This window comes from Mobula birostris, chromosome 20 (genome assembly GCF_030028105.1).
Source record: "Mobula birostris isolate sMobBir1 chromosome 20, sMobBir1.hap1, whole genome shotgun sequence".
NCBI classification, from domain to species: Eukaryota; Metazoa; Chordata; class Chondrichthyes; order Myliobatiformes; family Myliobatidae; genus Mobula; species Mobula birostris.
This window is the reverse complement of record NC_092389.1, coordinates 16,393,573-16,405,174: the sequence shown is the minus strand read 5'-3', so window position 1 is coordinate 16,405,174 and position 11,602 is coordinate 16,393,573. Positions and strand designations below refer to the sequence as shown.

At 40.8% G+C, this 11,602-nt stretch overlaps 1 protein-coding gene across 1 annotated transcript; it reads right to left on the bottom strand.

Annotated features, from left to right (window-relative positions):
* Positions 1 to 1,379: 1,379 nt before the first annotated feature.
* On the bottom strand, positions 1,380 to 10,026 carry LOC140185081 (mth938 domain-containing protein-like). Its single transcript, XM_072238325.1, has 4 exons — positions 9,946 to 10,026; positions 4,672 to 4,813; positions 3,237 to 3,332; positions 1,380 to 1,799 (listed from the first exon to the last, which is right to left on the bottom strand). Exons 2-4 carry the CDS (start codon positions 4,801 to 4,803, stop codon positions 1,659 to 1,661), a joined length of 369 nt encoding a protein of 122 aa, XP_072094426.1. The 5' UTR covers positions 4,804 to 4,813; positions 9,946 to 10,026; the 3' UTR covers positions 1,380 to 1,658.
* Positions 10,027 to 11,602: the final 1,576 nt, after the last annotated feature.

The following is an 11,602-nucleotide window of genomic DNA, read 5'->3' as shown; positions in this document are numbered from 1 at the left end:
ATGTCCAACAACGTCAGGGAACCTGTGGAGGAATTTGGAAAAATGGAAAAGCCATTGCACTGGGGCAGTTCCACTCTCTTGACCTCAGAAGTACATGTAGAGTGGTACAAATAAGTGTCACAAACAGCGGTCTTCCTTTGTTTCAGTGGATGACCATGATGTCTTCTGTGCCTTGTCATGCCCTTCGCTCTCCACGGAGTGTTGCAGTAACACCTTCCTGGCCATTGCATCTCACTGTAGATCTCATCCGCCCAGTTCACCAGAGCTGACTTCACATGCTGGGACAGGCATGTCCCTAACTCACTTGGGTATGAGACTGCCAGCTACCCTCACCTGGTTTAGCCCACTTGTTGAAGTGGTGTATCAGGGTGTAGCCACTGTCGCATACAAATAGCTACTTGGAGCCACAGGTGAGAGCTGAGTTCCAGTAGGGACCAAAGTTGATTGAGCTACCTTGGAATGGACACAACAAGCCTCCTCATCAGAGGTACTACCTCTCCCTGGACACCCCACTTCTAGAGAATAAGGTTCATTACTCCATTTGGGATATTGCTGAGACTCACAGGCTTTATATGAGATCATATTAAATGAATTGATTTTGTTGAAGATACACGTGCCATGGAAAGGACCTCAGGAAAACGACATGATGGGCAGTCTGCTTCTGACTGAAGGTGATTGCAACCGCTCTAACTTTGTAATTCATTTGCTGGACTTCAGCAATGTTGAAGATGAGGATATTCTTGGAGACATCTCCTCCTGCTAGATGTTTAAGTAACCATAACCAATATGACTATTGAATTGCATAGTGAAAGACATGTAAAATAACTTGGGTGGGTAGTGGTGTTACATAGCAATTTGTAATGTTCTAAAATTTCTAACATTGCCATTCAAAGTACCTAAAGAAATCTTTATTAGATACATCAGCATAAATTGTGATGAATTAATGGTCATTATTTACTATCTGGCCATGAGATGGTATATTAGCAGCTCTCAACAAAACTGTATTTATTTTGACGTTATTTAGGTGATGTTCCATGCTGTCAGTTTAATGAATAGTTCAGTTCTTAATGAACAGTTCATTGATCACTGTCAGAGAACTTGCTCTGATCTTGATTTAGGATTTATTTTGTGAAACTAGTTACCTAGGTTATAACTAGTGTTTATTACTGAAGACAGTTAGCAGGTATTTGGTTATGTTAGCATGGTGGGGGGAAGAGAAGAAAAAAAAATCACTTCTTCACCCAGCGGGATCTTCCACTTAAAAATAGCTACTACCGCATGTACAAAAGTACATATGAAAATATTCCAAATTTCTAGCAGCAATTATAATCCAAAGCATGAAAAGGTCATTTGAGAACTCAATTAAAGTTTTAGCAGTATTCACTATGGAATGTTTATTAGGCATTCAATCAGAAAAATAGAAATTAAACACAGCTTCATGACTGTCCAAATAATCTTTGAAGTAGAAGTCATAGAATATTGAGCTGCATTAAACATTCACACATCTTTTAGTATCTGTTCTACTTTTCAGTCTACAGTCATTATAAATTTTGCTCCTTGTATCAAAAACATAAAAGAAAACTAAAACTTGGCATCCAAACACAGTGAGTTATTCTCCTATGGTAAGCTCAAGTCATTAACCTCAGGAGTGGAATGGTTCAGCAGGTTGAATGGAAGATCCCTCCAACAGCAACCCCCTCTTTCACCAGTCTGTTATACTGTGTCACAGCTTTCTCTGTTTGTAGAACAAAAGTATCAATGCCCTTACTTCTGATGAAATCCAGCGTCTCTTCAGGCACCTGAAACCCAAATTGCAAGTTAGATTTAGCAACTACTTCTGTGTAAGAGTCTACCACTCATAACCAAATATTAACGTGGATCATTCCAAAGTATTGATTATCGTACCAAAATTCAACAGTTTATGGAACAAAAAAATTGATGCCTGCTAGATTAATTTCTCACACTGATATTCAACATATCTAAAGAGGCTGTTACAAAATGCCATATTTTTAACTTGATAAAAAGTTCAAACCTACTCAGAGTTCCACATCACATCAGATGATCCCCTTTATAAAAAAAATCCAAACATGGGCCTTGGTTTAACACCTTATCCAAGAACAACATCAATTGAAAATGTTGTATTCACCTAGCACCACAATGAAATGCCCATCCAGATTGAGAGAGTGGAACTTGAATTCACTACCTACTGATGCAAGAGGCAAAAATACAATGAGCCATCGATTACAAATGCAAAACCAACCAAATAATTAGACAACACAATGGCTTGCCAAGCAAGACATGACTGGGTAATTCCATCAACAATCAACCTCAGTGACTGCAGTTTGACATTCCTTTTGTTTATTCTATTTAAGTACCCTACATTTATTGCATTTTTCTACTCATTTTATTGGAAAGGTTTCCTAGGCTCTTGAAAGAGATATCGTTTTCACTAAGTTCACTTTGTTATACAAGTTACTCTAACTCACATTCAACCAACTAGCTGATGTAAGCTGTCAATGAATAACTTGTTAGTAGAAATTGGACAGGGTGGAACATGGGCTGGATCAGGCAAGATCCATCAGTATGATGGTCTTCCCACATTCTTTTTCTCATAAATGAGATTCAATCTCATGATCCACAATTAGATCCAAATAGGTACAAAGAAACATCCCAGGGAAAGTCAGGTGGCACTTCTTAAAAAAAGGCACTAACTTGTTTTGTGTATACTAAACCTGTCTTACTCTAGTTGCTCAAGAGTGTTAATTGCCACCAGCAGCTTCAAGATATATTAGGGAAATGTTAGTAACACTTGGCAGTTACTTCGATTTGCTTTTGATGATAAAGATGCAATCACTATTTTAATTGACAGAATCATTGAAAAATTGAAAAATGACCTACTGAATACAACTCAACAAAAGCAATGGGTTTAAAACTGCAGACTGCAAACAAGTCAGGCTTGATAATTTAATGTAGCATGCACAAAATGCTGGAGGAATGCAGCAGATCAGGCAGCATCTATACAAAGGAATAAATAGTCAACATTTTGAGCTGTGGCCCTTCATCAGGACTCTATTCCTTTCCATAGATGTCTGACTTGCTGAGTTCCTGCCGCAGAGTGAGTGTGCGTGTGTGAATGAGTGCGTGCATTTGTGTTACTCTGGATTTCCAGCATCTGCAGGAGCTCGTGTTTAAGGCTTGATGATTTATTTTAACAGGTATGGATAAAGTGTACTTACTTGCAATGCTTCCTCCATCCCCCTTCCAATAACAAGAGTCTGGATACCTTTATTTACAATTTCATCAAGGTCAGCTGGTTGAACTCCAGGTCTGTGCTGTAAGAACACAAAAATTAAGATACGAAGTATAGTGCCATACAAGGAAATATATTTGTGGCTAATCTTTGCTTTCTATCAAATTCCTATTTGCTTGTCAAATATAAATGCTGGGCACTGATTTTGTACATTTTGAAGAGTCCCTATTAAAATACTGCATAATATTAATATACTGGATTTGTTTTTGAAAAAAGTGTCTAGGTTTTTCAAACTGGGAGGCCAAGCCACTGCAAAGGCAACATTGAGGGTGAATAGGTAGGTTCAGTAACAGATAGGTTACAGCGTAAAAGGAGCTCATTCAGCTGTAACCATCAAATCTGTATTGTCTCCAAGTAAGAGTAATCCAGTCCTTTATGGCAAGGAGGGTTGTGCTTGTGATGGAAGTGGCTGGGTCTAAAATCCTCTGCAGCCTCAATGATCCTATGCATTGGCACCTCCATACCAGGTGTTGACGCATCCAGTTCGAATACTCTCCACTGTACATCTGAGGAAATTTGCTAGGAGCATACCAAATCTCCTCAAATTCCAAATGAAGTAAAACCAGTGTTTGCTTTATTGATGATTGCATCAATGCTTTGGGCCCAGGATAGATCCTCTGGCATGTTAATGCTCAGGAATTTGAAGCTACTTACCCTTTCCACTGCTGCCCCTCAATGAGGACTGGTGCGTACTCATCTGACTTGTCCACAAACAATTGCTTGGTCTTGCTGACACTGAATGCAAAGCTGTTGTTGTGCCATCACTCATCCAGCTGGACTATCCTGTAGGCTAAAGGGCCAGTATTGTGCTGTACTGTTCTATCTCACTCTTGTACGCTTTCTTCTCATCATCTGAGATTCTGCCAACAACAGTGGTGGCATCGGCAAATATATATATGGTGTTTGAACTGTGCCTAACCACACAGTCATGAGTGTGGAGAGTGTAGAGCATGCATCCTTGAGGTGCATCTTGATTGTCAGTGAGGAGATGATATTACCAATCCGGACAGACTGCTCACTCAGTAAGGAAGTGGAAGATCCAGTTGCAGAGGGAGATACAGAGGCCCAGGTTTTGAACCTTGTTGATTGATGTGAGGGGATGATGGTGTCAGCAATACAGCTAAAAAAAAATCTAGCAATTATAGAGAAAGCAAGCCAGAGGCAAAACCAGATGAGAGACTTTGAACTTTAAGCAAATATTTTTACTGAAAATGTTAACAAATACATGACTTGCTTTCAGTGCACTGTTCACCATGAAACTCATGTGCAAAACAAAAGCCTTTTGTGTTCTCTAAGAAAAAACATGTGAACACTGCTGAGTTACAATTATTTGCAGTACTCTATATCAAATTTCAACTCACTCGGGTTCCTGTCTCTCGCCAGTCCCATGTTCGATTTCCTCCTGGCCAGACTTTACAATCCTTGTATAAAGTGTCACTGCCCTCCACCTTCATTTCTCCCCATCTTAATGATGCAATAGGGGGTGAAGTCATATTTCACTCACTGTTGAAGTAAGAAATCCAACTAAGCTTCCTAAAGATACAATATACTCCATAATATACTATATTTGGTGCACTTAAGTATGGACATTGTTTATCTGATTAAATAATACCTTCTACCACAATGTGAGGGAAAAAAAGGATCAGTTTAAAATTAGTAAAATGGATCTGAGTGTCTGCTTGTTCAAGTTTGGAGATGACAGACATCCCATCTCTCCCAGAACTTCCGGGAGTCTCCCGCATATTAATAGTGGCTCCCTGATGCCCACAAATTATATACAATACCACGGAAATCAATTTTTTTGAGAGCGAGCGAGAGAAAAGCAAGAGAGAGCACGAAAGCGACCACGAGAGAGAGTGCGCGCATGAGAGAGAGCATGCGAGCGAGAGGGACAGAGAGAGAGCAAGTGAGAAAGCAAGCAAAAGCGCTTGAGAGCGAGTGAGCGAGCCATGGCAGAGTGTTCCAAAAAAAATATAAAACGTACGTCACCCCAGACTACACTAAAGTGTACTCCTGCCTAATAGGGGTCAAAATAATGACAGTGTTGCTCGCTGCACTGTTTGCAACAGTGACTTTTCTACTGCCCGTGCTGGGTTAAAATGTAAAAGACATGTTGAAGTGAGTTTAACAGGTGTCGTTCGTTCATTAGCATAGCTAACGTTATTTAAACTAACAACAAACAACAGGAATTCTGCAGATACTGGAAATTCAAGCAACACACATCAAAGTTGCTGGTGAACGCAGCAGGCCAGGCAGCATCTCTAGGAAGAGGTGCAGTCGACGTTTCGGGCCGAGACCCTTCGTCAGGACTAACTGAAGGAAGAGTTAGTAAGAGATTTGAAAGTGGGAGGGGGAGGGGGAGATCCAAAATGATAGGAGAAGACAGGAGGGGGAGGGATGGAGCCAAGAGCTGGACAGGTGATTGGCAAAAGGGATACGAGAGGATCATGGGACAGGAGGTCCGGGAAGAAAGACAAGGGGCGGGGGGGGGGACCCAGAGGATGGGCAAGGGGTATATTCAGAGGGACAGAGGGAGAAAAAGGAGAGTGAGAGAAAGAATGTGTGTATAAAAATAAGTAACAGATGGGGTACGAGGGGGAGGTGGGGCATTAGCGGAAGTTAGAGAAGTCAATGTTCATGCCATCTGGTTGGAGGCTACCCAGACGGAATATAAGGTGTAAAGATGAAGCCACACTCAGGTTGGAGGAACAACACCTTATATTCCGTCTGGGTAGCCTCCAACCTGATGGCATGAACATTGACTTCTCTAACTTCCGCTAATGCCCCACCTCACCCTCGTACCCCATGTTATTTTTATACACGCATTCTTTCTCTCACTCTCCTTTTTCTCCCTCTGTCCCTCTGACTATACCCCTTGCCCATCCTGTTTGCCGCCCCCCCCCCCATCTTTCTCCCCGGATCTCCTGTCCCATGATCCTCTCGTATCCCCTTTGCTAATCACCTGTCCAGCTCTTGGCTCCGTCCCTCCCCCTCCAGCCTTCTCCTACCATTTTGGATCTCCCCCTCCCCCTCCCACTTTCAAATCTCTTACTAACTCTTCTTTCAGTTAGTCCTGACAAAGGGTCTTGGCCTGAAACATTGACTGTACCTCTTCCTAGAGATGCTGCCTGGCCTGCTGCGTTCACCAGCAACTTTGATGTGTGTTATTTAAACTAGCTGGCCAGCTGCTAAGGAGCTACTCTATTGCAGACATCCCACCCCTCCCGGAAGTCTCCCGCAAATTGATGGTGCAACCTCCCTGAACTGAGTTTTTGCAGGGTGGGATGTCTGAGACGATCACCTCAGCAACTTAAAGACTCATTTACCATTGGACAAAACTACAGGCAGAGAAAATAAAGTACAGAAATGATACACCAGATAAACCAACTGATCACCAAGTTAAGAAAATAAGCAAAAAAAAATTGAATGAATAACTAGGGGTGATTCAAATAGACCTCCAGTACCGGCTGTGTAAAAAAACGTCTAACCCTGACTGCATCTTGTTTACTGCATTGCAATAAAGTTTTGAAACAAAGACAGCATTTAACTTCACATGTCCAGGTTCCAACAAGATCATCCTCTACGTGTAAGCCATTGTCCATGTCTGTAGTGGAAGTTTGAAAAAAAACAGTATTGACTTAATATTGATTTTTTTACTTTTCCTATGCTGTGGCAATGTGTTCTTCTGAAACGAATCCATCACTTATTAGATGCTAAACCTGGGAGCATTTGGGTCTGTATTTACAAGTGGTGGTGACTGAATGGAATTTGATTTATGAACTGGAAGATCATTAACTAATGAATCTTAGTTTTCCCAGTTAATTATAAGCTGAGTTTTCTGATCAAGGTCTCATTTGACCATGAGTAAGTTTTTTTTCCTTTGAAATTGCTACTTAAATTCTGGTAAATTTTATAACAATTACTTTATACCTGGAGTTTTCTACTTGCTGAAGTTATAATCCCCAATTGGTCAATCCACAGAAGGTTTTGGTTAACAGAAAAAAAATGCCATCATTAACTGAGTGCTGATTAGAGAGTTCCAATTGCGAAGGCCAGATCATGTCTGAGTAACCTAGTTTTATCATTTGAGAAAGATTACCATCATTCTGCACAATGGAGCATCTATTGATTTAGGAATTTTCTCATTAATTTTGACAAATAATATACAAAACTTAACATGCACAGAATTGGATTAACCTTGTGATATGGGGTTGGTTATTGATTGGGAAGTAGGAATTGGAGAAGGCTAAAATGGTAAAAAGACTAAACAAAAAAAAAGACCATCACAAACCCAGAGCAGGCTATTCAGGAAAGAAAGCAGGAAGACTTGTTTCATAGTATAGTGGAAACAGACAGTTCTTCATCCAAGTTCTGTACTAGTGTTTAAGTAAAAATTTCAAGTCTGAGATTGATAATTTACTGAAAAATTTATAATATGTAACATCAAATATAGACATTTGAGGCACAAATCAGTCACAATATAACTCAAAGACAATCTCAAATGCTAAGTAGCTAACTCCTACTTCAACCCCAACACATTTTATCAATCTTTCTTTAAAAGTATATTTGCTCTTAGTAAAACCTTATACTGGAAGGTGAGGAGCTGCACAGTGGCAGCATTTACAGAGCTGCTGCCTCACAGTTCCAGCAACCCAGGTACAACAGAGACCTCTGGTGCCCTCTGCTGGCACTTTGCAAGTTCTCCCACTTCAATTTTCTCTGCCTCTGTCTCTCCCACATTCTAAAAGCGGCTGTACATTAGTTGGCCACTAATACATAGGTGAAAGGTAGAATCTGGAGGCATGAGGTTGGAGCCGATGAGAGGATGAAAATATAAGATAGTGTTAGTTAAAAAAATGGGTGATTAATCATCAGTGTAGATTCAGTAGACCTGAAGGACTGTTTCTGTGCTGTATTTATGGCTCTAAAACATACCAGCTTGATTTATTAAGATTTGATTTTTTTAGTCAATGCAGAGCAAATGCAGTTGAATGCACAGGTAGTAGAGCCAATGCTTCATGTGACCAGGGACCTGGGTTCAATTCCCACGAGTTTTTCCCCCAGCAATAACAACCTAACACTGAAGAACGCTACCCAGTGATAATCCCACCTATTTGCAAAGTAAATGCAGAAATAAGTATTATTTTTAATCCTATCAGGCAGTTCCCTAACTTAAAACACGAACCATTAGGAGACACAAGAGATTGCAGATGCTGGAATCTGGAGCAACCAACAATGTGCTGGAGGAACTCCGAGTCAAGCACTATTTGTGGGGGGAGGGAGAAATTAAGGGCATTTCGGGTCGCTGCAAACCAGCAGCTCATTGCTAAGCAATTAAATAAAAAAAACTGATGCAGAGTTTATTGCTCAAAAAAGATGGAAAAAGACAAGTCAAAAAAAAGTATCTCCACAGAAATACAGGTCCAATGAAAATTTGAGCAAGAGTAATGCACACCTAAAATGGGGGGGATCACAGGGGGTCAGTGTGGACATGGTGGAAGATTACAAATACCTGGGGATACGAATTGACAATAAACTGGACTAGTCGAAGAACACTGAGGCTGTCTACAAGAAGGGTCAGAGCCGTCTCTACTTCCTGAGGAGATTGAGGTCCTTTAACATCTGCCGGATGATGCTGAGGATGTTCTACGAGTCTGTGGTGGCCAGTGCTATCATGTTTGCTGTTGTGTGCTGAGGCAGCAGGCTGAGGGTAGCAGACACCAACAGAATCAACAAACTCATTCGTAATGCCAGTGATGTTGTGGGGATGGAACTGGACTCTCTGACGGTGGTGTCTGAAAAGAGGATGCTGTCCAAGTTGCCTGCCATCTTGGTCAATGTCTCCCATCCACTACATAACGTACTGGGTGGGCACAGGAGTACATTCAGCCAGCGACTCATTCCACCGAGATGCAGCACAGAGCGTCATAGGAAGTCATTCCTGCCTGTGGCCATCAAACTTTACAACTCCTCCCTTGGCGGGTCAGACACCCTGAGCCAATAGGCTGGTCCTGGACTTATTTCATAATTTACTGGCATAATTTACATATTACTATTTAACTATTTATGGTTCTATTACTATTTATTATTTATGGTGCAACTGTAACGAAAACCAATTTCCCCCTGGGATCAATAAAGTATGACTACTACTACTAAATAAAGCAGAATATACTGTGTGTGCTCTGCTGCAGGCGCGGGAAGTTTTGCCCTGTCACACTTGGTCGAGTTCACCAAGTGCGTTCTGGTCAGGTCTGACGTGGCAAACAGAAACACGGCAGTAAAGGCCGATTTCACGTACACACGAGGAATTCTGCAGATGCTGGAAATTCAAGCAACACACATCAATGTTGCTGGTGAACGCAGCATCTCTAGGAAAAGGTACAGTCGACGTTTTGGGCCGAGACCCTTCGTCAGGATTTTAAGTACAGTTGCGTTTTTATTTATTTGCTTAACAACGAGCTGCCGGTTTGCAGCGATTATCCGCGGCCTGCTCCCAGATGAAGCCCCGGAAGCCAAACCGATCTTCAGGCAGCTCTCGCTTATCGCCCAGGACGGCACTGACATTAACCCCACACCACCCCTTTCACAAGTAATTTCCTGTTCAAGGAGAAAACTACAACCCCAGCCTGTTTCACCTGAGGAGCTCCGCAGAGTGAAGCTGTTGGCTTGACCGCGCCTATCGTCATCCAGCTATTAGCCACCGACGTCATAGAAACAGGGACAAGTCACCTACATTTATATCCGTTGTAAATGCAGGGTTTGTGGTTTCTCATAAACTGAAGCCTATTTGCAAGGTCTAATTACTGAAAAATTAATCTCATGCATAGTTTGCTTAGTCTGGAATTAAAATAAGTAAGAGTATTAACAGAAATGCAAAGCCACTTGTTATTTGTTTAAATATTACGCTTTTTAAGATTTAAATTTATCATCACAATATTGTAGTAGAGTTGAAAGAAAAACCTTGACAGCATTGAATAAAGAAAAGTCAGCTTGCAAAATATACGCTATCTAGAAATGCCATAGACCAAAGTTCAAAAGTTCAAAGTAAATTTTAATATCAAAGTACATTTATATATCCATGTACAACCCTGAGATTCATTTTCTTGTAGGCATACTCAGCAAATCTATAGAATGGTAACTATAATAGGATCAACGAAAGATCAACTAGAGTGCAGAAGACAACAAACTGCAAATGCAAGTATAGATAAATAGGAATAAATAATGAAAACATGAGATAATGAGATAAAGAATCCTTGAAAATGAGGTAATTGTTTGGGGAAACATTTCAATGATGGGGCATAGGAGTACCCTTTTTTCTCCAAAAAGTTCGATTTTAACTTCATCAGTCCACAGGACTTGTTTCCAAAATGCATCAGGCTTGTTTAGATGTTCCTTCGAACCTTTTGAATAGAACTTTTTGGCTGCAATGAGCAAAGGTATGTTTGGAGAAAAAAGGGTGCAGAATCTCATGAAAAGAACACCTCTCCAACTGTTAGGCACAGGGATGGATTGATCATGCTTTGGGCTTGTGTTGCAGCCAGTGGCACAGGGAACATTTACTGGTAGAGGGAAGAATTCAATTAAATACCAGCAAATTCTGGAAGCAAGCATCACACCGTCTGTAAAAAAAAAAGCCGAAGATGAAAAGAGGATGGCTTCTACAACAGGATAATGATCCTAAACACATCTCAAAATCCACGATGGACTACCTCAAGAGGCGCAAGCTGAAGGTTTTTGCCACGGCCCTCACAGTTCCCTGACCTAAACATCATCGAGAATCTGTGGATAGACCTCAAAAGAGCAGTGCATGCAAGACGGCCCAAGAATTTCACAGAACTAGAAGCCTTTTGCAAGGATGAACGGGCAAAATTCCCCCAAACAAGAATTGAAAAACTCTTAGCTGGCTACAGAAAGCGTTTACAAGCTGTGATACTTGCCAAAGGGGATGTTACTAAGTACTGACCATGCAGAGTGCCCAAACATTTGCTTTGGGCCCTTCTCCTTTTTTGTTATTTTGAAACAGTAAAAGATGGAAATAAAAAAGTTTTCTTGCTTAAAATATTAAAGAAATGTGTCATCTTTAAGTTTATGCTTTTTGGAAATCAGTTCATCTTTTACTTACTTAGCTATTCACAGTAACAGATATTTTGACTGGGGTGCCCAAACTTTTGTATGTCACTGTATATAACTCCCATCAGGGTGTTTTTTTTTTACTCTTGCAGTTTATTAACTCTACCTACAAGGATTCTACATCTTCTGATCCTGTCACCTCTAAGGATTTGATTTCATTTT

Coding starts and splice junctions, on each gene's coding strand:
- LOC140185081 (XM_072238325.1), bottom strand. CDS start 4,803: ATGACTTCACCCCCTATTGCATCATTAAGATGGGGAGAAATGAAGGTG. Junction 3,333..4,671: donor GGCGAGAGACAGGAACCCGA/GTGAGTTGAAAT, acceptor GTGTTCTTACAG/CACAGACCTGGAGTTCAACC. Junction 1,800..3,236: donor GGATGGAGGAAGCATTGCAA/GTAAGTACACTT, acceptor TTTGGGTTTCAG/GTGCCTGAAGAGACGCTGGA.